Raw genomic sequence first — 26,622 nt, 5'->3', positions numbered from 1 at the left:
CTCAACCTGGGGTGGGGGGGGACGTTGGGGGACGTCAGCAAAGTCAACGGCTGGGCAGACGGAGCCGGCTAGGAAACTAGGCACCTTTGGGCGTCTACTAGAGACGAGCAGTAGGAAGGCCTGGGTCCCGCATAACGGGTGGGGGGAACAGGGGGCGGGGCGGGCGGCGGGGGCCCAAGCCCTTTAAACTCCCGGCGCGCGGGAACCGCGGCCCAACAGCCACAGGCGGGCGGGGCTGACGGGCGGCACTGGCAGGCGCGCGTCCCCGCCGGCCAACGACAGCCCCTGGCCTCGCCCCCTCGCCGACGCCCCTCCAATCAGTAACTCTCTCGCCTCCCGCCCCTGCCCGCGCCCCCGACACTGACAACCCGCGCAGAAGGACGGCGGGGGCGGGGCTCCTGGCGGGTGTGTCTGGGCGAGTGCCGTTGTCGCGCGCTCCCCCGGAGTTTCGAACGCAGTTGGCCCTCGAGGCAGAAAAAAAAAAAATAAGAACGGCGACCAATGGCGTGGCAGAAAGGACCCGCGCGCAGGCTCGGCTCCGCCTCACTCGGCTAGAAAGAAGTCCAGGCCCGACCATTGGCTCGCGCGACCTGTCACTCGCCGCTGCGGCCAGCGGGCAGGGGCCTCGCGGTGATTGGTTCCGCCCAGGCGCGAAATGTAACGCGGGAAAAGCCGGAGCAGTGACCCAGGCGGCAGGTTGTTATTTTCGGGGGCTCGGCGCAGCACGTCCTGCTTTCCTGTCACCGAAAGGCAGGCCGGCCGCAGCTTCCCGCCGCTGCAGCCTGCGTTGGGGAGTACAAAGAGGGGAGGGCGGGCCTGACCCAGGGCTGGGGGTCTGGCGCTGGCCGCGGAGTGCCGGCCGAGCCGCTCCGTTCCTTCGCTGGCCGCCGCGCAAGAAGATTCCGGGAAACGTCCGCCAGCCATGAGCCGGCGGGACTGAGCGCCGGCGACTCGGGAGCAGCGCGGGCGAGCGGAGCGAAGGGCCAAACCGGGGCTCAGGGAGTGCGGCTGCTGGAGCTGCGGATCGGGGCCGGGCGATGATCCGGGGCATGGAGGCGCCGATGGCGGACAACCCGCCGCAGCCGCCGCCCGTCATCTTCTGCCACGACTCCCCAAAGCGGGTGCTGGTGTCGGTCATCAGGACGACCCCGATCAAGCCCACGTGCGGCGGCGGTGGGGAGCCGGAGCCGCCGCCGCCGCTCATCCCCACCAGCCCCGGCTTCAGCGACTTCATGGTGTATCCGTGGCGCTGGGGCGAGAACGCGCACAACGTGACGCTCAGCCCCGGGGCCGCGGGGGGCGCCGCCTCGGCCGCCTTGCCCGCCGCCGCCGCCGCCGAGCACCCGGGGTTGCGAGGCCGGGGCGCGCCCCCGCCCGCCGCCTCCGCCGCCGCCTCGGGAGGTGAGGACGAGGAGGAAGCGAGCAGCCCGGACAGCGGCCACCTCAAGGTGAGCGGCGCGGGCGGGCCGGAGGGGCGCGGGGCAGCCAGGGCCCGTTAACGGCGCTGCCCGGGAGCCGGCAGCGCCCGCGGACGCGGCGGGTGGGGCGGGGCCGAGTTTAAAACGTGAGGTCGCTCCGGCCGCGGCGCGGGCGGGGGCGGGTGACAGGACGCTGACGTCACTGCCGCGCGCCAAAATCGGGTCCCCGCGGGGGGGAGGCGGGGCGGCGGTCACGTGACACTAGCGGAGGGGAGGCGGCTGGCCGCAGGCGACTCCGCAGCAGGTGCAGTGAGCGGCCGCTCAGTTTGGGGTCGCGGAGGAGGCAGGTCAGCCGCGTACGGACACTGCTGACCTCTGAGTCCTATCTGGCCGGAGAGGGATTGGAGGAGCTGCGGGCCTTCAGCTGTGTCTGGGTACAGGAAGGGAGGGGTTTGCGTAGATTCTGCTCCATCAGTGCAGATACCCCGGCCCTACTAAAGGTGCCCTGCAGAGATGGCCGAAGAGCGAGAAGAGACTTAGGGGAATCTTAGAAGTTGGGCTTTCTCTGCCTCTCATTCATCCAGCGTACTACTTTGCTAGTTGCTGAGAGCACACAGTGGACTGGGACGCTGTTGTCGTTAACCTCGAATTGCTCTCACTCTCAGACTGTTTAGAGCTGGGCAAGATGTGACTGCTAGGTTCTGGTTCAAGTTTACACTTTACGGATCAGGCGACTAAGCCTTAGAGGGGTTGGTGAAGGGACCTCCCCAAGGTCACCCAGCTAGGTAGTGGGAGAGCTGGGACTATGGTCGAGTTTTTGTAGCTCCTGATCCTGAAGCATGTATTCAGAGTGCCTCTCTGCTGACATACAGTTTTCTCTATAGACTGTAAGCTCCTAGAGGGCAGGCATCATTTTTCTCTGGAAGACTGTTCAACTTTAATACCGCACATTCTAAATGCTGAATAAAAGTGCTTGGTAAATATTTGTGTAATGAATGAATTGTGCTAATATGAGATTAATATTCAGGTTCTCTTTGTTAAATGGTTATGTCAGATAAGCAGTTGACTAAAGATAAAACAAGTAAATCAGTGGATAAGTGCCTATGTTGGTAATACTGTATCTATAAATTGAAACACATTTACATGCAGTAGCAAAGATGTTGAAACTCCATGTGTTTTGAGCCCTGAGGAAATTGATATACACTTTGTTACTAGTGGCATTATTATTAACTACTGTATATATATTATAACTACAAAGTTATAAAACTGCTTTGACACCCTTTCAACTCTTGAAGGGGCACTTCAGTAAAAATTTGAAACAGTAGAAATTTGAAAAGACAAGCAGTGGAAATATAACAGTGCGGAGTGAGTTTGTGAAGGAAACAATCACTGTTGCTGTCACTAGGTAGCAAGATGGTTTAGTAGTCTAGATATTTTCCTGTGTTAACATATTTAGCCTTTAAAAAAATTAGGTTTTATAGTTAAGAACCATAAAGGCATACATGCACAAGTAATTGTGGAAGATTTTACATTTACTATTTTGTTAATAATAATTTAACCTAATTTTGGGTTATCCAAGAAGATTAATATAAAAGATAAATGAAATTTATAGGTATGTTCTTTTTGGTCTAAAAGAGACTTATCTTCACAAACCTTGCATAAAAGTTGCTCACACACTGCATGGGTTTGAATTTTAATTCTTCTGTTGTCTACCTCTTTTCAGAGGTAAAATATACTGGAAATTATGAAGAACATAAAAAAGCGAAAAGGCTGTTTTATATTTCATTTTTTTCTCCTCACAGTCATATTTCAAAATTACTAGATGAATTGATTTTAACTTGTCCTTTAGTTAATGAAGAAGTCCAACTACAGCCCCAAAAATTCATTCATTTAGCTTTGCCATCTTAAGGGGAAAGGTCTGGAATATACTTTTATTTAAGGATGTTAACTAGTTTCATTTGTGATCAGTACACTCTAGACTAAAGATAGAGGGTTCCATCCCCCTTTACTTTGTTTTATTTCTCTAAAGTACTTGTAGTTCTTTATCTCTACATGCATCGTGGGTGAATTGTGCTGACTGAATCTGTTTACTTTATGGAAAGATGGGAGACCAGTAACATGTTTCCCCCTAGCCCTTTCTCTCAGTATACAGGTTAGAGGCAATAACAGCTGTGAGTTTAAGGACAACATTTGTGTTTGTTTATTGTCTGTTTGTTGCCACTGCTCCCAGGGGAGATGTTAACATCTGAGACCCTCACATCAAGTGTCAGCTCTTACTTGCTCCCTTGTTTGTTCCTATCCTATGCTGCCTCCCCTGCCTGTGGGGAGAACAGGCGTTATCTACCAATTTATTTTGGCCCCTCATCACAAGATTGCTTAGCACTGTTGGGGTATAATTATATATTAGCACTATCTTCTCTTCGTTTGTAGAATTCCAGGAGGGGACGGAAGGGAACAAGACTAATTTCTCTCTGCTATAGGTTATTTCCAAGCCTCTGCACCTTGTACCCTCTACTCAGACTATGTTCGTGAGGTTACTTCTTCACTGTGGGACCTGTGTGGTTCGGCTTCTCTGTGCATAGCCTTAAATACCATTTACTTTTCAGGACTTGCCAGCTGCCTATCCCACCCACCCTGTCACCTGAACACTGCACATAGTCTTACAAATAGCAGATTAGTACATATAATTTTGATCAGCACCATGTTAAACATGTTAATATAGTAGCCACCATTTATTGCCTGGCATAGCAAACTACTGAACTCTGTGTTGAGTGTTTTGAATTCTTTAATTAATTTATCTTGTTTACCCGATGAACAAGGAGGAATTAAAGAGTCCCCAAGATTAAGTTTAGTTAACATCATATGGTAAATGGCAGAACTGATTGGAATCTTCCAGAGCCCTTGTTCTTAATCCCTACATGATATTGCTCCTCTATATATCATGTGTGAATTGACTTTAGGGATTTATTATTTTTATAGTACCAAGCTGATGAAAGCAGATTTATGAAATACACACTATTTACACCTATATGTATCTCAACTGAAATGCTTTATGAGGATACACAAAATACAGCAGACAAATGCAAATTAAGACTCAGAAAGTTGTGCAGATAGGTCAAGATGGGGGATAGAATGAGGAAGCAGATATGAAAGCCAAAAGATATTTGGATCTAAACCTGAATTTGAGGGGCGCCTGGGTGGCTCAGTCGTTAAGCGTCTGCCTTCGGCTCAGGTTATGATCCCAGAGTCCTGGGATCAAGCCCCGCATCGGGCTTTCTGCTCCGGGGGAAGACTGCTTCTCCCTCTCCCACTCCCCCTGCTTGTGTTCCCTCTCTTGCTGTGTCTCTCTCTGTCAAAAAATAAATAAAATCTTAAAAAAAAAAAAAACACACCTGAATTTGAAAAGGGAAATATGATCAATTACATTTTTTTTTCATTTTCTTGTCAAGGTACATATGCCTTCCTCTGAGACCTATTTTTCTTTTCCTTCTAGGTTGTGTTTAAGCACTTTATTTAAATTTTACTTTGTATAAAAATGTGTCAAGGACTTTTAGTTTTTTTGGTCATCACATGAATACCCAGTTTGAATATAACTTTCTCTAAAATCTTGGTAAATGTACATTATTCAAAGTGGCTTAAGAAATAACCCAAATTTTATTAAATAACTTTTTAAAGATAGTTATTGACGTTGAAAACACAAAACATTTATCATGTATGATTTCAGAAAACACTTTGAAAATCACTAATCTACCTTCCAGTGGTACTAAAATTCTGTCTGAAAAATTAAATTTACCAAAGTATGCAAATATTTTTGGCAGTTTAATCATTTTGCTTCTTTCTAGTAGCTTATTTCGCAGTAGTTGCCACATAATAAATAGAATGTGTTGCATTTTTTTTTAAAGATTTTATTTATTTGTCAGAGAGAGAGAGCACAAGCAGGGGGAGCGGCAGGCAGAGGGAGAAGCAGGCTCCCTGCTGAGCAAGAAGTCCATGTGGGACTCGATCCCAGGACCCTGGGATCATGACCTGAGCCGAAGGCAGATGCTTAACCAACTGAGCCACCCAGGCATCCCTGTGTTGCATTTCTTGTTCGCTTTACTTTCTCTTGTGAACCATCAAGCAATCCTGACAAGATTAGTCTGTCAGACTACAGGTATACTTAATTGCTGATGAGTTAGTTAACACTCTGTTATTGTCAAATTTACCTAGAAACATGGCTTTATTGCTAAGGCCAAAATGAAAAGAACCTTCTTTAAGTAACACAGCTTATTGTATGTATGGTTAAAAGATGCTCTTTATTCACTTGTTTAGGGCATCAGTTGATTACCTGCCTTACTTAATTTTCTCAGTTGAAATGATACACTCAGTGAAGCCTTACCTGTATATGGCTAGGCTGTTGTATTATATTGTATTTTTTTAGTTCTCTGTTTCTCATTTGGAAAATGCACTGGGAAGCAGTCAAATTGTTAACTTTTAAAATACTCAACCCCCCATTAAACATGCTGAAAATAGTTTTGTTTTTTTTTTACTAGAAACACAAAATAGTAATGGATAGCCTAAAAATTTTGATACTAACTAATCAGTTATTTCAAAGTATAATAGAAACAACAGTATGTTTTTATGTATTTAAAAATACTGGGAGGGGCGCCTGGGTGGCTCATTTGGTTTAGCGTCAGACTCTGGGTTTCAGCTCAGGTCATGATCTCAGGGTCATGAGATCGAGCCCCAAGTTGGCTCCACGCTCAGCGAGGAGTCTGCTTAGGATTCTTTCCCTCTTGCTCTCCTGGCTCTCTCTCTAATAAATAAATAAAATCTTTAAAAAATACTGGGAAAAGATTCTTTCATGGCACAGGAGTTGTACCATTAAGGTTTTTTTTTTTAAATTAAAGTATAATTAACATACAGTGTTATTAGTTTCAGGTGTACACTATAATGATTCAACAACTGTATACATTTCTCAGTGCTCATCAAGATAAGTGTAATCTTAATCCCTTTTATCTATTTCACCCATCCTACCTACCTCCCCTCTGGCAACAACCAGTTCATTCTCTGTATTTAAGAATCCGTTTTTTGTCTCTTTTTTTTTCTTTGTTATGTTTCATAAATTTCACATATGAGTGAAATCATATGGTATTCGTCTTTCTCTGATTTACTTAATTTAACGTTATGCCCTCTGGGTCCATCCATGTTGTTGCAGATGGCAAGATTTCATTCTTTTTAATGGCTGAGTAATGTTCCATGTGTGTGTGTGTATGTGTGTGTCTGTGAGTCTGTGTGTATGTAAGACATCTTTATCCATTCATCTCGACAGACACTTGATTTGCTTCCCTATCTTGGCTATTGTAAATAATTCTGCAATATACATAGGTGCATATATCTTTTTGAATTAGTGTTTTTGTTTTCTTTGGTTAAATATCTAGTAGTGGAATTCTTGGATCAGATGGTAATTCTATTTTTATTTTTTTGAGGAGCTTCTGTACTATTTTCCACAGTAGCTGCACCAATTTGCATTCCCACTAATAGTGTTCCTTTTTTTCTTCATCCGTGCCAACACCTGGTATTTCTTGTCTGTTTTGATTTTAGCCATTCTGACAAGGGTAAAATGATATCTCACTGTGTTTTTAATTTGTATTTTCCTGATGAATAGTGATGTTGAGCATCTTTTCATTTGTCTGTTGGCCATTTGTATGTCTTTGGAAAAATGTCTAAACAGGTCCTCTGCCCATTTCTAAACAGATTGTTTTTTTTGGGTATTGAGCTGTATTAAGTTCCTTATATATTTTGGATAGTAACCCCTTATTTAGATATATCATATGCAGATATCTTTTCCCATTCAGTAGGTTACCTTTTGGTTTTATTGATGGTTTCCTTCATTGTGCAAAAGCTTTTTATTTTGGTGTAGTCCCAATAGTTTAATTTTTCTTTTGCTTCCCTTGCCTTAGGAGACATATCTAGAAAAATGTTTCTATAACCACTGTCAAAGAAATTACTGCCTATGTTTTCTTCTAAGAATTTTATAGTGTCACGTCTCACATATAGGTCATTAATACATTTTGAGTTTATTTTTGTGTATGCTGTAAGGAAGTGGTCCAGTTTCATTTTTCTTTTGCATTTGCATTTTTATGTATTTAAAAAATATTAGGAAAAGATCCTTTCATGGCAGAGGAGTTATATCACTAAGGTTTTTAATTAACCTGATTTCATGTTTCATTTCTTAACAGGATCACCTACTATTTTTATAAATCTTAGATGATTTATTTATTTATTTTGCATTTTACATTTTTAAAACAAGATTTAAAAGAATTATCATATAAACATAACCAGCAACAATCCAATTATTGTGGCTCAATAAATGATGGAAATGAATTCTCGAATTTTACTCCTGCTTAGATCTTTCTTTGCTGACTCTGGGTTAACAGTTTTAGCAAGCAAGACTAGAGCTAAATGTAACTAGTGAGAATCAAAGCCAAGAAGTAAAGGTGAAGGTGAAAGTATTTGAAAACAGCCAATAATTGCTACAAGTAGATTTGCAAATTTGGACTTAAACATAAATAAGTCAAGGTCCAGGGCCTTGCCAATTCCTAGCCTAATTATAAATGGACACTCCTTTTTTTTTTTTTTATGATTTGATTTATTTGAGAGAGAGTGAGAGAGAGAGCATGAGTGGGGTGAAGGGCAGAGGGAGAAGCAGACTCCTTGCTGAGCAGGGAGCCCGATGCGGGGCTTGATGCTGCAACTCCAGGATCATGACCTGAGCCCAAGGTAGACACTTAACCAACTGAGCCACCCAGGCGCCCCATAAATGGAAACTTCTTAAAGAGTTATATAATGTTGAGGAAAGACATCAATTATGTATCTCTTTTGGCAATTTCAATATCAACAAAGAATTGATGAGATTTTTATCCTGTCAACAAATACTTATTAACAAAGTGGGTGGGGCGCCTGGGTGGCTCAGTCGGTTAAGCGTCTGCCTTTGGCTCAGGTCATGATCTCGGAGTCCTGGGATCGAGCCCCACATTGGGCTCCTTGCTTGGTGGGGAGCCTGCTTTTCCCTCTCCCTTTGCCCCTCCCCCTGCTTGTGCTCTCTCTCTCTCTCTTTCTCTGTGTCAAATAAATAAATAAAATCTTTAAAAACAACAACAAAAAACCCCAAAAAGACAAAGTGCCTTAGTCAGTTAGTTTAAACTAAAGCATGCTGTAGAATACAAACTTAAAAATCCCAATCTCAGCCTAATCATGGCTCATGTTATATGTCTTGGGTGGGTTGACTGCAGGTATGTGCCTTGTCCTATTTATTCGGGGACCCAGAAGGAACATCCCCTACCTGGGACATTTGGGTCTCAAGGCAGAGAGAAAAGAGAGATGAAAAGGAACCATGTGATGGCTTTTAAGGCTTTTGCTTATATACATATAATTTCCACTCACATTTTATTGGCCAAAGGAAGTCATGTGGTCAAGCTCACCTCATTGGTACCCACACAGAGTGAGACGGGCAGTAATATTTTTACAGTGTTATTATGTGCTGTAGTGCCTTTCCACGTTGCTTTTTTTTTTTCTTTTGGTGGCAAAAAATGTAACAGAATTTACCATCTTAATCATTTTTTGGTGTTAACTATATGCACATTGTTGTGTAACAGATCTCAGGATCTTAGTCTTGCAAAATTGAAACTCTATACCCATTGAACTCCCCTTTCCTCTCTCCCTACAGTCCCTAGCAACTACCATTCTATTTTCTGTTTCTAAGAGTTTGATTAATTTAGATACCTTATATAAGTGGAATCATATGGAATTTGTTTGTGGTGTGTGTGTGTATGTATTTTTTTGTAATGGCTTATTTCACTTAGCAGGGTGTTTTTAAGGTTCATCATGTTATAGCACCTGGCAAGATTCTTTTTTTAAGGCTGAATAATTTTCCATTGTATTGTATATGCTACCTTCTTCATCCATCTGCCAATGTACATTTAGATTGCTTCCATCTGTTGACTGTTACGGAAATAGATTTTAATATCTAAGAATTTTTTAAACATGACTTATCCTATTAGATAACTCATCCATGTTGGGATTGGGCTTTTCTTTCAAAGTGAAAATTGACTGAATGGATTTTTTCCTGGAGCTTATTGTTATCCATCAAGGTTTTGGCCTGATGTGTGTAAGCATTTGGAAGACTTTAGGTTTTTTATATTGCAGGCAGTAAAAGCATCTTCATTTTGGATGTAGTTGTACATAATCCTTTTATCATTTTTCATGTAACTTGTATGTGTACAATTTAACCTAACCTGGAAAATGAGAAAGACTTTTTCAAGTGAATGTTTATTTTAGATTAGTTCTAGATGTATGGAAAAGTTAAGATAGTACAGGGTGTTCCCATAAATCACATATCCAGTTTTCACATTGCTAACATGTTATATTAGCATGGAATATGTGTTACAATTAATGAACCAAATTGATACATTGCTTATTGACTAACATCCATAGTATATTCAGATTCCTTAGTTTTTAAGCAAAATTGAGGTGAAATTCACATAACATAAAATTAACCATTTTAAGGTGTAATTAAGTGACATTTAGTAATTTACAATGTTGTGCAACTCCCACCTACATATCAGGTTTCAAAACATTTTCATTACCTCCAAAGAAAGCCCTGTACTCATTAAGTAGTTACTCCCTATTCCCCACCACATGCAGTCTCTGGAAACCAATCTGTTTTCTGTCTCTATGCACTTAACTATCCTGGATATTTCATTACATGGAATCATACAATATGTGGCCTTTGTGTCTGGCTTCTTTCACTTAGCATACTGTTTTTGAGGTTCATCTACCCTGTAGCATGTATCATTTCTATTGCTGATTAACATCCATTGGCTATGTGTATATATATATATATATGACATTATACCACACTTCAAATTATTTTTTCCATAGTGGCTGAACCAATTTACATTCTCATTAGCAATTTTTGAGGGCTCCAATTTCTCTACTTTTTTGCCAAAAACTACTTTTATTTCCTATTTCTTTGTTTGAGTATAATCTAGTTGGTGTGAAGTAGTATCTTATTGTCCTTCTTTTAAAAATTAAATTTTTTTGTCAAGCTTTATTGAGATATAATTGACCTCATTGATTTCATTTGCATTTCTCTAATGATTTTGGGCATCCTTTCATGAGCTTGCTGCCCATTTGCCTAACACCGTTGGAGAAATTCCTATTTAAGATCTTTACCCATTTTTTAAAAAAAGATTTATTTATTTATTTTAGGGGAGGGCAGAGGGAGAAAATCTCAAGCAGCTCCCCGCTGAGCACGGAGCCTGACATGGGGCTTACTCCCACCACCCTGAGATCAAGAGTCCAATGCTTAATTGACTGAGCCACCCAGGCACCCTGGTTTTTACCCATTTTTAAGTTGGGTTTTTGTCTTTTTGTTGTTGAATTTTAAGAGTTCTTAAAATATCCTTTTTAAGGGATACTAGACCCTTATCAGATATATAATTTGCAAAGATTAATTTCCTGTTTTTGTAAGGTTGTCTTTCACTTTCTGGAGAATGTCCTTTGACATGCAAGTATTTTGTAACTTTAAGGCCAGCTTATTTATTCTTTTGATGCTTATGTTTTGTTTCTTTGTTTTGTTTTTTTAAAGATTTTATTTATTTATTTGACAGAGAGAGACACAGCAGGAGAGGGAACACAAGCAGGGGGAGTGGGAGAGGGAAAAGCAGGCTTCCCGTGGAGCAAGGAGCCCGATGTGCGGCTCGATCCCAGGACCCTGGGATCATGACCTGAGCCGAAGGTCAGAAGGTAGACGCTTAACCAACTGAGCCACCCAGGCACCCCAATGCTTATTATTATTATTATTTTTTTTGATGCTTATGTTTTTGATGTCGTATTTAAGAATCCATTGCCACATCCAAGCTCATGAACATTTATCCCTGTTTTCTTTGAAGAGTTTTAGAGTTTTAGCTCTTACATTTTGGTTCATGATGCACTTTGAGTTAATTTTTTTTTAAAGATTTATTTATTTTAGAGAGTACGCATGAGTGGGGAGAGGGGCAAAAGGAGAGACTCCTCAAGCAGGAGATCATGACCTGAGCCGAAACCAAGAGTTGAATGCTCAACTGACCGAGCCATCCAGGTGCCCCAGTAGATTTTTTTTTGTTTATCTATTCATTTAATTAATCTCTGTATCCAGTGTGGGGCTCAAACTCACTATCCTGAGATCAAGAGTTGCATGCTCTTCTGGTTGAGCCAGCCAGGCACCCCTTGAGTTATTTTTTTAATATCATGTGAGGTAGGGATCCAACTTCATTCTTTCGTATGTAGAAATGCAGTTATCTCAGAACCATTTGTTGAAGAGACAATTCTTTACCCATTGAATGTTCTTGGCACCCTTGTTGAAAATAAGTTTGCCGTAGATAAGGATTTATTTCTTGCCTCTCAATACTGTTTCACTGGTCTGTGTGTCTTTCTTTATGCCAGAACCACACTGTCTTGATTGTTGCTGCTTTGTAGTAAGTTTTGAAATAGGGACATGTGTGTCCTTCTGCTTTGCTCTTTTTAAATATTGTTTGGTTATTTGGAGTCTCTTGTAATTGTATATGAGTTGGAGGATCACTTTTTCCATTTCTGGAAAAAAAAAAAGCCTTTGGAATTTTAATAGGGATTGCACTAAATCTGTACATCACTTTGGGTAGCATTGTTATCATCTATTAAGCCCTCCGATCCAAGAACTGTATCCCCTAAGTTTTGATAATATTGTGTTTTTGTTTTCATTTGTGTTAGGGTATTTTTGAATTTCCCTTGTGATTTCTTCTTTGACCCACTGGCTGTTCAAGACTGTGTTTAATTTTCACCTACTTGTGAATTTTCCATTTTTCTTTCGGTTTTTGATTTATAGTTTCATTCCATGTTTGTCACAGAAGATATTTTGGATGATTTCAGTCTTGTAAAGTTTATCAGTACTTGCTTTTGGCCTAACGTATGGTATTTCCTTGGGAATATTCCATGTGCACTTGAGAAAAATGCATATTTTGCTGTGGAGTGTTCTGTATATGTGTTAGGTCTAGTTGGCTTGGGGTGTTGTTCAAGTCTTCTATATCTTTGTTGACCTGTCTAGTTGTCCTATCTATTATTAAAAGTGAAAGTCTCCAGCTATTTTGAACTCCTCCTTTCGATTCTGTCAATTTTTGCTTCATACATTTTGGGGGCTCTGTTGTTAGGTGAGTGAGTGTTTATAATTGTTATCCCTTTTTTCATCCTTTCTCTCTCTCTCTCTCTCTTAAAGTAAGCTCTAAGCCCAAGGTGGGGCTTGAACTTACCACCCTGAGATCACGAGTTCCATGCTCTACTGACTGAGCCATCCAAGAGCCCCTCCATCCTTTCTCTTTTAACCTATTTGTGTTTTTGTATTTAAAGAAGTCTGTTGTAGGCAGCATATAGTTGGGTCATTTTTTAAAAATCAATTTTGCTAATTTCTACCTTTTAATAGGCAAATTTAATCTATTTACATTTAAAGTGACTACTGTTGGGGTGCCTGGGTGGCTCAGTCTTTAAGTGTCTGCCTTCAGCTCAGGTCATGATCCCAGAGTCCTGGGAACGAGCCCTGCATCAGGCTCCCTGTTCTGTGGGAAGCCTGCTTTCCCTCTCCCACTCCCCCTGCTTGAGTTCCCTCTCTCACTGTGTCTCTCTCTGTCAAATAAATAAATAAAATCTTTAAAAAAATAAATAAAATAAAGTGACTACTGTTAAGGAAGAACTTACTTTTGGTATTTTGTTATTTGTTTTCTATATGTCTTATACCTGTTTGGTTTCTCAATTCCTCTCTTACTGCCTTCTTTGTGTTTATTTTGTTTTATTTTTTGTAGTATACTATTTTCATTCTTGTTTCCTTTTTTGATTTTTAGGTTTGTTTTTTTTTTTAAGTGATCACCCTGGGAATTTCAATTAATCTCTTAGACTTAAAACAATCTATTTTTAATTAGGACCACCTTAGCTACAATAGTGTACAAAAACTCTGCTCTTATGCAGCTCTATCTGTCCCTCTTTGTTATAGTCACAGATTACATCTTCTTAATATTATGTTCCCATTAACATGGATTTGTAATTTTTTAAATACATGTGACATTTGTCTTTTCTTAAAAAGTTTGTTTGTTTGTTTATTTATGTAATCTCTACCCCCAACATGGAGCTTGAACTCACGACCCTGAGATCATGAGTTGCATGCTCCTCTGATTGAGCCAGCCAGGTGCACCTGGCATTTATTTGTCTTTTAAATTATATATGAGAAAAAGAGGAGTTATGAGCCAAAAATATAAGACTTTTGGCATTTGTATTTACTTATGTAATTACCTTTATCAGTGTTCTTTATTTCTTTTTATGGCATTTCTGTCTAGTGCCCTTTCATTTCTGCCTGAAGAACTCCCTTTCCATTTATTGTATGGCAGGTCTACTAGCCATGAACTCTCTCAGCTTATGTTTATCTGGGAATGTCTTAATTTATTCTTCATTTTTGAAGGATAATTTTGTTGGATGTAAGATTACTGGTTGACTTTTTTTTCGTTTCAGCACTTTAATCATGTCATCCTACTACTTTCTATAGTTTCTCCTGAGAAATCAGCTGTTAATCTTATTGAGGACTCCTTGTGCCTGATGAATTGCTTCTCCTGTTTTCAAGATTCTCTGCCTTTTGTCTTTTGACATGTTGACCTAATGTGTCTCAGTGGGTATCTTTCTTTGTGCTTATTCTTCTTGAAGTTCATTGAGCTTCTTGGATGTTTAGACTTATATCTTACCAAATTTGGGAAGTTTTCATCCATTATTTCTTCAAATATTCTTTCACCCATTTTTCTTTTGCCTTCTGGGTTTCCAATTATGTGTATTTTGGTATGCTTGATGCTGTGGTCTGAGTGTATACCCCAAAATTTGTGTGATAAAATCCTGACCCTCAAAGATGATGGTGTTAGGAGTTAGAGCCTTTGGGAGGTGCTTATGTCATGAGGGTGGAGTCCTCTTGAAGGGGATTAGAGCCTTTATGAAAAAGGTTCCGGAGAGCTCCAATGTGAACACACAGCTAGAGGGTGCCAGCCAGGGCCCTCACCTAACCACACTGGTGCCTTGATCTTGGGCTTCCTAGCCTCCAGAACTGTGAGAAATACATTTCTGTTGCTTCTAGGTTACTCAGTCTGTGGTATTTTGTTATAGTAGCCCAAATGGACTAAGATACTTGATGTCCTACAGGTGTCTTAGGCTCTGTCCATTCTTTTCTCTTTTGGTTCCTCAGACTGGATATTTTCAATTGACCTGTCTTCAGATTTGTTGATTCTTCCTGACAGTCAAATCTGCCATTCAAATTCTCTAGTGAATTTTTTCATTTTGTTTATTGTAATTTTTAGCTCCAGAATCTCTATTTGGTTTCTTTTTATAATTTTTTTAAAGATTTATTTATTTATTTTAGAGAGAGAGGGAGCGAGCAGGGGAAGGGGCAGAGGGAAAGAATCTCAAGCAGACTCCCTGCTGAGTGCAGAGCCTGATGTGGGGCTTGATCTCAAGACCAAGGACATCATGACCTGAGGCAAAATCAAGAGTTGGATGCTCAACCGAGTCACCCAAGTGCCCCTTTTAATTTGTTTCTTTATTGTTATTTTCTGTTTATTGAAAGTGTTCTCCTATTTTTCCTTTTGTCCTTTGTCCATGGTTTCCATTACCTCTCTCAGCATACTTGAGACTGTTTATTTAAAGTCTTTGTCTAGTAAGACCAGTGTCTACTTCCTCATGGTCTGTTTCTATTAATTTCTCCTGTGTATGGACCATACTTTTGTTTCTTTACATATTTAGTAACATTTTGTTGAAAATGGGATGTTTTGAATATTGTAATGTTGTGACTCTGGAAATCAGATTCTTCTCCTTCCTCAGAGTTTTTGTTGTGTGCTGCAGGTTGTAGTTATTTGTTTTGTGAATTTTCTAAACTATTTTTGTAAACTCGATTCTTTGTTGTATTTGTTCTCTAAATTTCTGTTTCATTAGCTTGTAGTCAGCTTAACATTGCTAGAGATTTTCTTGAATGCCTGGAGCCAAAAATTGAAAGGGAAGAAACTCCTGACTGCTGAAATGGCTCTGTGTTGTAGCTCTCCTTTAATCCTTAGACTCATTACAACTCTGCCTTAGCCTTCATTTCCTGCTTGTGCCTAGCAGAGGATCAGTCAGAGGTGAAAGCTTAGGGTCTTATCGGGTCTGTTCTGAGCATGCTTCCTGCCCTGGCTAAGTGTGTGGCTTTCTAAATTTTTATCTTTAGGATATCAGGGCACTTTTCAATGCACTAATTTCCCAAAGAAACTCTCTCTCCAGCTTTTCCTCCCAGGCTTTTGATGTGTTCTTTTGTCTCAATTGAAATCTTTTGCCCCAGGGAACAGTAACTTACTCTTGGCCTTACAGAGTTTTTGAGTGATGCCCTCTGTTTAACTGCTTTTTGCCCTAAGAGAGTTCTAAGTTAGGTAAAACAAAGACAAACACTTTGTGTCAGTTCTTCAAGTAGCCCTCAGATAGGTCAAGACAGACAAACACAAGTCTTTTAGAATCAGGTCTGCTTTGCTGTCTCTGTAGCCAGGGACTAAGTTCCCATATTGAGAATGAAGGCTCTTTAAGACTACTGTGGGCCACAGGGAGAGGCAAGGGCAAGCCGTAAAAATGCTGAAAAGCTTTCCTACTGTTTCAAGTTGCCTGTTTCTTGGTTCAGTGTTGACTGAGTTGCTGTAAATCTCTAACTATTTTCTGGAGTTGTAATAAAGGTGATTTAGACAGTTTGCTCAATTTTTCAGTGATCTGTGGTGGGATGGGCCTTTGGAACTACCTACTCTACCATGTTCACTGATGTCACTCAAGAATTTAAAAAATGGTTTATTATGATATTTTACTTTAATGAGTGGGTCCAAGAAATTACATTAATGTTTATACAAATTGTTAATAGGATGGAATCCGACGTGGTAGACCCAGAGCAGATACTGTCCGGGATCTAATAAACGAAGGAGAGCATTCATCCAGCAGAATCCGTTGTAACATCTGTAATAGGGTGTTTCCACGGGAGAAATCGCTCCAGGCTCACAAAAGGACTCATACAGGTAAGTTGAGTAGAAGTAATATTTAAAGCTGATTTGATGTTTGGGCCCATAAATTAATATTTTAGTTGCTTTATATTTCCTTATTGTGAAGTTTTTTCAAACAGGCATTGTATAGTCCATTTCTTTTTTGTAGAAGGAATGGTTTTCTCAACATTGGTACCATGTGACTTCTAAAGGTATCATGGTAATTAATCTAGTTGTCATAGGAATGTTATTGCTAAATTTAGTTCTATCATTCTACCTACCTGAATTTTACTTGATATGCCCTTCAGTTGTCTGTATAATTGTTAAAACTGATTTGTAGGCCAAATACTAACACACTATGTGTCAAGTGTTTTAGCAGAATTTCTAGAATCCTTAGTGTGCCATCCGAATGTTTGACCTAGCTATCTAATCTGAGGTGAAGTATAATTTTTCAGAATTAAATGTACTGTAGGTAGCTATCCCAGGACTATCATATCTTTCTTTGTGTGGAGAAACTATACTTATGTTTTAAATACCATAGAGAAAGCAAAGAAATAACAGAGGGGCCCTTGTTCTTTCCATAGAGAAAGTTGGCCCCAGAAGAAGGAGCCTTTTGGTTCTAATAATGGTATTTAATAATTTACAGATGAGGAAACTGAGGCACCAAAAAAGCAATGACCACTGCCTTACAACCTCCCACACCCTTGAGTCTAGGGTGATGCCGGCCAATACAGTAGCACATGTGGCTCTTGAGCACTTGAAATTTGGCTAGTCTAATTGAGATGGGCAACATGTGTAAAACATGCTTAGTATGAAAAAGAGTAAACAGTGTCCTTAATGACTTTGATATTGATTACATATTGAAATTATAATATTTTAGATATACTGGGGTAAATAAAATATATTATCAAAATTAATTTCACCTGTTTCTTTTTGCTTTTGTAATGTGGTTACTAGAAGTGGTTCACATTATATTTCCATTGCGCAGTACTGGTCTAGAGTTTGGGCTTTTAAGCCTTAGTTGCCTATTGTTTTTCACTGTGTTTATGGTCACCACCCAGTTTTTGTTTTTGTTTTTGAAAAGATACATTTTAGTAATATGCTAGAATATAGTTTTCTTAGCTAAATCCCTGAAAAAGGGTAAAGTTTTAATTTTGAATCATTATAAACTAAGGTGGCCAAGAGGTTTTGACTTTAGGTACCATTCAGTAAAACCATTACTAAATGAAATATCTGGTTTTGGGAATTTTCAGATTTTTTTTGATCTAATTAGTCTGAAATACCCGCAAATAACTGGTTCACAGGCCATAAAGTATGTGTTGCCACTGTAGATAAGGTTCAGGACTCTTTGGCATAATGAGAAGATTCCCGAGTCTCAGGCCTGATCTATCACCAGTCTACCATGTGTCACCCCAATACTTTCAGGCCTTGGCCTGCTATGCTGTATGCCAGAGAACTGAGCCCAAGATTTGCATGGTATGGCTGAGCCCCAGTATGTAAATGCTTTGTCAGAAACTTTTCTCTTACTATTTTAAATACCCCCCCATATCCTGTGTTTTATTAATTTGTGTTTAACTATCACAATCATTTACTACATTTCTAAATAATGAGAAACTAGGGAGGATTTGTTATTGTCCTTTGAGTCATATAGGAAGGACCTGTGCATAGTTGTTGATCAAAGAATGATTTTTCAAAAAATAGTTTAATTATAGTTGAACAATATTTTCAAGCACTTTCTCAAGCCTAGCACTGTGTTGTATGTATGAATTGCAATGGAGTACAAAGTATTACACATCTTTGTATCAGGAGAGTACCAGGACACATAAATAACAGTGGATACTGAGTTTGTGAAGGGATACATAGTTCAATTACTTGGAGGTAGCAGGGAGGTGGGAGGAATTTCACTGAGAACCTACAGCACTGGGAAGATCTGAATGGGCAGAGAAGATTGGATTTCCAAGTAGAATGAGATGAGGACCAGCCTTATGGAATGCATCTCAGGAGTGAAGTAAAGATAAAGCCCGCCCTCTAACCCAGTAGCTACAGTGCAGATATTAGGGGACCAATGAAAGCAGATCATTTTCACTTGTTCAAGGGGCGTCGTAGGGTTTGAAGTGATTTAGGGGGTAGTTCATATGACAAAAGCAAGTGTTCCATGTCATTCACTCCAGAAGTGCTGTGCAGGGAATAGAGAGGGCAGCGAGAGTTCCTTCTGGGTGGGAGGGTCTGCCAGTCTAACCGGGCAAAGTACAGTGGGAAAGCAGGAGTGGGAGAGCTAGTGCTTTGGATAATGGGGAGAAAAATGACCGGATAAGCCGAAGATAACTTTAAGGTTTTCAAGCCGGGAACCTAAAAGCTCAAGGCCCAAGGACATTATTCCGGTGCCTCCCAGTGGAGAGCTGCTCAGGAGCATAGAAGTGATTCTGTTAGCACCAGCACTTCAGGTTTGAGAGGCCGTGACATGTTTGATTGTTCGGAGTCACAACTTATATAGAGGTTGATTCTCTCTGTCCCTTCTTCTTCTCACCTTATCGTCTCAGAAATAATACATAATATTTGTCTACTTAGGCGAGAGACCCTATCTGTGTGACTATCCAGACTGTGGAAAAGCCTTTGTTCAAAGTGGACAGCTCAAAACACATCAGCGCCTTCACACCGGAGAGAAACCTTTTGTTTGTTCAGAAAATGGTATGGTGTTAGGACTTAAGTTTATGTAAGAACTGGCTTGTGAGTTAAAAGTTAAAATATCTTTTACTTGAGGTTTTTTAGGAGGAGAGCTTTTGATGTAAATTCTGTAAAACATCCTAAGCTCTCTAAATTGTGATCCATGCTCATTTTCTGGGAAATGATTGATTTTTAAATAAAATATTCTTTTTAGATGAAAATCTTCAGGGGCAGTTAAAAACAGTATATTCAGGGGGCACCTGGCTGGCTCAGTTGGCAGAGCATGTGACTCTTGATCTTGGGGTTGGGAGTTTGAGCCCCATGATGGGCAGAGAGATTACTTAGAAAAATAATAATATATTCAGTTAGAGGTGGTAGAAAGATTTATACAAGTAAATACAGCCTTTCTGGTAGGCTTTTAGTTTGGTTTTAAACTTTTTAACTATTAAATTGAAGGAAATACTTGATTTCTAAATTTTCAATAAAGGGGGAGATTTTCCATTTTACTGCCACTGTTAGTAATTTCTTATCACTTTTCTTAAGTGATTTTCTAAATCTCCTATCAGAATTTCTTGAGATGTATTCCTTATGCACATTTTTACATAGTTATAGCTGAAATTCAATATAGGTTTGTGCTGTTGCTCTGTGGTTCTCTTGATTGTTGTCAGTTGTTAACAAACGTCTACGCTCTTTTCTCCAGAAACCAATATTACACTGTATGTTAACCAACTAAAATTTAAATTAAAAAAAAAAAAAACCAAAACGAATGTTTACACACCTTTTTTTTTTTTTTTAAGATTTTATTTATTTATTTGACAGAGAGAGACACAGCGAGAGAGGGAACACAAGCAGGGGGAGTGGGAGAGGGAGAAGCAGGCTTCCTGCAGAGCAGAGAGGCTGATGCGGGGCTTGATCCCAGGACCCTGGGATCATGACCTGAGCTGAAGGCAGACGCTTAACAACTGAGCCACCCAGGCGCCCCTGTTTACACACTTTCATTTGCTTAAGCATATGTACAATGATTGCCTCAATGTTGGATATTGAATATTTGTTTTTAAAATTTGTTCGTTGCCAACAAAGCTGAAGGGCATGGCTTCCTCTCCTCTGTAAAGCTTTGTTCATCTTATGGGATGTTTCCTTACAATCGATTCCAAGAATGGAATTCTTAGGTCAGAGGTTTTGACCATTTTTGCTAATAAATCACTTTCTGGTGGGGTTGATGCCTTTATGTTGCCATGACTAAGAGGTGAAGGATCTGCTTCCCCTTAGGATGGTTTTTTCCCTCCTCTAAGTTATAGAATGCTAAATCCCATGGTCTTAATTTGCTTTTCTTGGATACCAGGGAAACTGAACATTTTCCATGTTTGCTGGATGTCCAGATTCTGATAAGTGTTTCCCTCTATGTTTTGAAGGCTGCCTAAGCAGATTCACCCATGCAAACCGCCACTGTCCGAAGCACCCTTATGCCAGGCTGAAACGAGAGGAGCCCACAGACGCCCTCAGTAAGCACCAGGCTGTGGACAACCAGGCTGCCGCCGAGTGGTTGGCAAAGTAAGGTTCTCCCTGCACTCCACTGCAGAATTTCGCCCAGCACATGGGTTGATGTTGGGAGCTTCAACAGTTCTCTCATTTTAAATAAGTTGCTTTTATACACATTTTATAAAATAACTTGAAATGGTGCTTTATTTCCTTAAGCCACAGAATTGTTAGGAGTGGCACGAGGATCTGGTGTGTGATAGAAAACAAATACATGATATTAATTAGTCTGAGTGCCCAGCCCACAATTTATTTTAAAAGCAAGAATTTTCCTCATTTTCTAAGAATGTTTTATATGTTTTTGTATTCCACAGTGCAGCCTCTCTTCATTTTCTTTGTATTGGATATGTGCTGATTATTACTGGGATACAGGCTAGAGGTTCTTCTAAAGTAAAGTTCTACAAAGCACCCAGTTTAATTTTTTTTTTTTAATGGCAACAAGGGGGCCAGTATAAAAAAATTTCTCTAAAGGTATCCTGATTTAAGGAGTCATTTGTTGTGTACAAACCAGCATCAGCTCTTCGGGACCCTCCCTACTTCTTTGGATTCCTCTGCACTTAGGATCAAGTCTGGAATCCAATCCCTCTGCCATAGCTCTGCCTCCCTCTGGCAACGCAGCTGTGTCCAGCTACCTGGGCCTCGTATTTGTCAGCACCACTCTCAGTGGGGCTCCCAGGTCTTTGCTCCCTGCTCCCTCTGCCCGGAATGCCGCTTTCCTGTTCATTTAGCCACTCTGCTCTTTCTTCATTTCTTACCGGGGTCGAACATCGCTTCAGCAAGTCCTTCCCTAACCTGCTCACTAACCCCCAGAACAAACAAGGTTAGACCAACTTAATAGATGCTTTTACAACACACTGTGTTTTCTCTTTCAAAACCTTCATCACACATTTATTTGTTCAGTGTCTATCCTCCCTGCTGGACCGGAAGTTCCACCTGAGGAAGCATTATGTTTGTCTTGTTTACTGCATCACTTCCTCCCTCCTCCTTCCTCCTGCCTGGCCTCCGCTACCCCATTAACTCTAATTTTGTCCAGGTCAGAAACTTCTTGGTCATTTTGCCTTCGTCCTCCCTTTCTCCCATCTGCTCAGGGACGGACTGGTGGATTCTACTCAGTGTAAAGTCTAAACCCTTTGTTATGGCATTCAGAGTCCTTGATTGCCTGGTCCCAGCTGACCTTGCTAAGCTTCTTTGCTGTTTTCTGTTCCTAGTTGTCCTTGAAGTCATACTGAACTATTTGCATGTCTTTTTTTATACCTTTGAGTATTGACCAAATTTTTCCAGTTTGAGATGTCTGGATTTCCTGAAATCTAGTAGTTGTATTATTTTTGTGTGTGTAATTTTAAAAACAGCTTTACTGAGGTACAACTGACACACGATAGATTCTATACATTTAAAGTGTACAATTTGATATATTTTGACATATGTGTACACCTGTGAAACCATCATCACAATCAAGATGGTAAACATATCCATCACTTCCAAAAGTTTCCCCATGCTTCTTTGTAATTCATCACTCCTGCCCTTCCCTGCTTTCTTGCTCCTCAGACAACAGTGATCTGCTTTCTGTTACTGTGAACTAGTTTGCATTTTCTAGATTTTTATACAAATGGAGTCATACAGTATGTACTTCTGTTGTCTGGCTTCTTTTACTCAATGTAATTATTTTGTAATTCAACCATGTTGTTGACTGTATCAATGGTTTATTCTTTTTTTTTTTCCAGTTTAGTTTAGTTTTTTTTTTTTACTTGAAGTATAGTTGGCACACAATGTTACATTAGTTTCAGGTATACAGCATAGTGATTTACCAAGTCTGTACATTATGTTTGCTCACCTCAAGTGTAGCTACCATCTGTCACCTTACAACCCTGGGTTCATTCCTTCTTGCAGTGTAATCTGTTGTATGGATACACCTCAGCTTATTTATTCACTCACCTGTGGCTGGGCATTTGAGTTGTTTTTGCCTATTATAAATAAAGCTATGGTGTTAATATACAGCTTTGTATGGGACATTTTTGTATGGAGTGCTACTGTTCTTCAGATATGCCTTTCTTCAGTTACCTAAAGGTGGAACATTTTTTCTAGGGAATTATCAGTTGGCTATGTAATAGAATAATGGTGGTGCCTCTTAAATTTTTGAATAAGCTCTGTGTGTTACAGATACTACTCTGTCATATTTTGTGGGTTTCAAGTTTCTCATAGTTAGCTCTGTCAGAAGTCACCATCCCTCTGGGAATAGGATAAATAGGTTTCTAATGATTATTCTACTTTTTTAAAGTTTATTTCTTTATTGAGGTGTAATTGACATGTAACGTTTGTTCTACTATTGTGTATTTTACTGTAGTCCACTTCACATATGATCTTAAAGGCAGCGGTCGTTTATTGGCGAAAACCCTAGACTAGAGAATGGAGTAGAAGACTCAGAACTGCCAATTTTTGATTTTTGGAAATCTGAGCAAGTCCCTCAATTTCTTGACCTTAAACTTTGTCCTCTGTAATGGGAAATATATGTAATGTATGTGAAATTACTTTATAGCTTTATAAACTAAAACACAGAAAAAATAATACTGTGGTAAAGAACCTGTTCTCAAAAGGAAAATCAAACATTTGAAAAGGTCGTGTATACCTACAGCTAACGTGCATGCGTTTCCTATAGGTATTGGGAAATGAGAGAGCAGCGTGCCCCCACCTTGAAAGGAAAGCACGTTCAGAAGGCCGATCAGGAGCAGCAGGACCCTCTGGAATACCCTCAGTCTGACGAGGAGGACGATGAGAAGCGCGGGGCCCAGCGCCGGCTGCAGGAGCAGCGGGAGCGCCTGCACGGAGCCCTTGCTCTCATAGAGCTCGCCAACCTGACCGGAGCGCCGCTCCGCCAGTAGCCTGGACACCGGCTCTTCCACTGTACAGAAGTACTGCCCAGCGTACTTAAAAAGTAGATCCGTGGGCATAAGCTAAGCACCTTATTTGCTTATCATAGGCTGCTATTCTGTAGAAATTTATGAAGAATGTCATTGCCCCATAATATGGGGTGAGAGAGAATTGCACTTTTTTTTATATGGTAATGGATTTGTTGTAAAGTTTAAAATATTTTGTAAATATGGGACTTCTAGTACAGGGTAGAAAAAGACATATTGTGGGAAGCTAGATTTTGCAAGTTTAATGCATTCATTGGAAGCAGTTCTCACAGGAAGCACTTTCTGAATAAGACACTTGTATGAAAAAACAGAATGGTACATGTAGCCAAAGAACGTTGAAATAGATTATTTATAAGATCATTTTTAACAATGTATATTAGTATGTTTAACAATGCTGTAAACACTGAAGCAAGCCAGAAAGTATAAGATATGTGTGTAAGATATGTATTTTTAAACTGCAAAATAGTGTGCCTATTGAGAAGTGGAAAACTGACCATTTTGGAAGATGTTCTAAGTTATGGACTTTGGAAGAGAAGAGATTTTTGAGGATCTTGGTAAGATGCACCGTAGTTGAGAATTTTCAGAATTGGAGTAATATCAGTCTTATTCTATCTTTCTGAGGCTTTACAACTCACTATGATATTTACGTTTGAAAAGCACTTGGCATCCCTATTATGTTAACTTGGGAACTTTTGCACATTGCATATTTCTCATTTGCTGAAAAAGAGTGATTAATCTTGCAAAGTCTAGGTAACTTGGTAATTGGTTTTGTGTGTTGTTTTTTTTTTTTAATATTATGGGCCCTGTAATGAGATTTGGCACTTGGATTTTTATTAATAAAAGGGACATCTACAGGGTGGTTTTGTAGTGAACTGTTTTAGATCTTTTGTTAGCAAACACTAAATTTTAATTGTACTGCTTGTTTAGAATTATTAGCAGATGGAAGCCTCATATTTATATTTTCAGTGCATAGAGCCACCTTCTTGCTTTACTTCAGAATAACATGCCAAGCTATTTTGTGTTCACTAAATTTAGTTATCAGTTAAACACTGCAGAAAATAATAGCTACTCAAATAAGTAGGTTTCTGGAATAGTTTCAACTGCAAGTGTGCTAACTTGTGTGGTGGTTTTAAGCCATTTTTCCAAATAGATGAAGTTTTTAAATACCACTTTATGTACTGAAGCATGAACAGAAAAATCAAGACCTGAGCAGTTCACCTCCTTTATGTGTAGGCATAAACCTCCATCATTTAAGCTTTTGTTTAAGCAGAAACTTAATTTGATAGATTGCTTAATTGGAGTAAACCTCAGAGTAATAGAGGGAAATAATGGGCTCTTCAGTGCCTTTTTTTTTTCTTTTTGAAGTAGTAGCCTACGGACATAGTTTAAACATTATCTAAAATGTAGGCTTCTTTATCCAAAAATTCCAGCGTGTTGCAGTTCACAGGTTGTTTAAAATGCGTAGCCATGGGGAAGGGGTGGTATGTAAATGTCTTGGAAAGAAGCAAAAGTGTGAAAGATGATAGTAACAAATAATGTGTATGAATGAGGACATACTTTAAAAATGTAATTCCTCTGTACAGTAAATTACAAATCTTGAGGGATTCTTTTTTGTAATAAGAGAATTTATATTTGTAATGGTCTAAGAATTTTGTTTGTAATCTGGTATATAGAATTTTAACTTGCAGCACTTATAAGCACAGTAAGAGAGACTGTAGCATCAGAATTTTCATGGTTTAGGTTTCAGCATTTTCTCTAGAATTTTTCCTCTCAAATATAACTTAAATGAACTATGAAAAGCAACACTCATCAGCCTTGGGAAATTTAAAATTTGATGAACTTACCTAAAGAAGGAAGGGCAGTAAATTGTATTAAAAAATACAAATACTTCCCAATTCATGGATAATAAAATTTAAGGCCTTCAAAAGTAAGGGTTTTTGTTTCTTTTTCTGGTCAGCCTTTGTCAACTATAATAGTTATATTCACAAACATTTTTTATTTGTATAATTGGAAGTTTAAGAAATTATTACAATTACTATAGAAACATTTAAAATGTTCTTTTTTGATATAAGCTATATACTTGGACAAAATACATTGGCATCTAAAATTTGAGGTGTGTTAAGACTGCTTTTTGTTTTAAAAATGTGGTTTACATTCAAATTTTTGAAGTGTTTTATGCTTCATATGGCTCAGTTGTAGTTTGGCAGAGATAACAGCATAAGAATAAAGATGCTGTAATTTTAAAAGATGCTTTGAATAAAAATTTATTTTAATTTACAGTTTAGAGTACATGTTCATTCTTTTTTTTTTTTTTTAAGATTTTATTTATTTGAGAGAGACCACGAGGACAAGCAGAGGGGGAGGGAGAAGCAGACTCCCCCCTGAGCAGGGAGTCCAGCGTGGGGCTCGATCCCAGAACCCTGGGATCATGACCTGAGCTGAAGGCAGATGCTCAACCGACTGAGCCACCCAAGCATCCTTACATGTTCATTCTTGAACCCTTTTATACTGTTTTCCTATCAACAATATGATAACCATAATATAAAAAAATTGAAAAGGTAGAAATGTCACCTACAGCCCTACATCCTCCCATATTGTTATTTGGTGCGTTTTATATATCATTTCCAGTGTGTCTCCTCAGGCATCTGTTTAGCATGGTAGAAACCATAGTGTGGATTGCTTTTTCTTACTTTAAAATTATGGCCTTTTAGATTGTACATATTAATTTAACTTCCTCCTCTGGTTCATTGTTACAGTGTTAAAAATACACTGGTGTGGATAAGTATTGCCAGCTCTGTTCCAGGCCTCACGGTAAGGGTGATCAGGAACTGGGATTTTATTTCACTTATATTCAGGATGTGTTGAATGTGGTCATCTCCCTGAGAAGCCACTCAGGGCCTGTTTACTTTTTAAAGAGTCAAGCAAGTTGGTTTAATTTTTGTCATTAGTTATTTATCTTTAGTCATATACTTGCAATAGGCAAGGTTCAGCCTGTCTAGGCTTTGAGCAAAAGAATTTCACAGAGCT

At 39.7% G+C, this 26,622-nt stretch overlaps 1 protein-coding gene across 1 annotated transcript; it reads left to right on the top strand.

Annotated features, from left to right (window-relative positions):
* The first annotated feature begins 236 nt into the window (after nucleotides 1–236).
* Nucleotides 237–25,874, top strand: ZNF367 (zinc finger protein 367). The gene is made up of 5 exons (XM_081802945.1): nucleotides 237–1,448; nucleotides 16,369–16,519; nucleotides 19,052–19,171; nucleotides 20,560–20,698; nucleotides 23,337–25,874. The coding sequence occupies exons 1-5, from the start codon at nucleotides 1,038–1,040 to the stop codon at nucleotides 23,557–23,559; spliced, it is 1,044 nt and encodes a 347-aa protein (XP_081659071.1). The 5' UTR covers nucleotides 237–1,037; the 3' UTR covers nucleotides 23,560–25,874.
* Nucleotides 25,875–26,622: the final 748 nt, after the last annotated feature.

This window comes from Leptonychotes weddellii, chromosome 14, assembly GCF_054177405.1.
Source record: "Leptonychotes weddellii isolate Sample4059 chromosome 14, ASM5417740v2, whole genome shotgun sequence".
Taxonomy (NCBI): domain Eukaryota; kingdom Metazoa; phylum Chordata; class Mammalia; order Carnivora; family Phocidae; genus Leptonychotes; species Leptonychotes weddellii.
Note: the sequence above shows the minus strand (reverse complement) of the source record. Positions and strands in the feature narration are given on the sequence as shown.

What these genes read in the sequence shown, in the direction of transcription:
- ZNF367 (XM_081802945.1), top strand. Translation starts at nt 1,038, where the DNA reads ATGATCCGGGGCATGGAGGCGCCGATGGCGGACAACCCGCCGCAGCCG. An exon ending in CGGACAGCGGCCACCTCAAG is followed by an intron (nt 1,449 to 16,368) that starts GTGAGCGGCGCG and finishes AATTGTTAATAG; the next exon opens with GATGGAATCCGACGTGGTAG. An exon ending in GCCGCCGAGTGGTTGGCAAA is followed by an intron (nt 20,699 to 23,336) that starts GTAAGGTTCTCC and finishes CGTTTCCTATAG; the next exon opens with GTATTGGGAAATGAGAGAGC.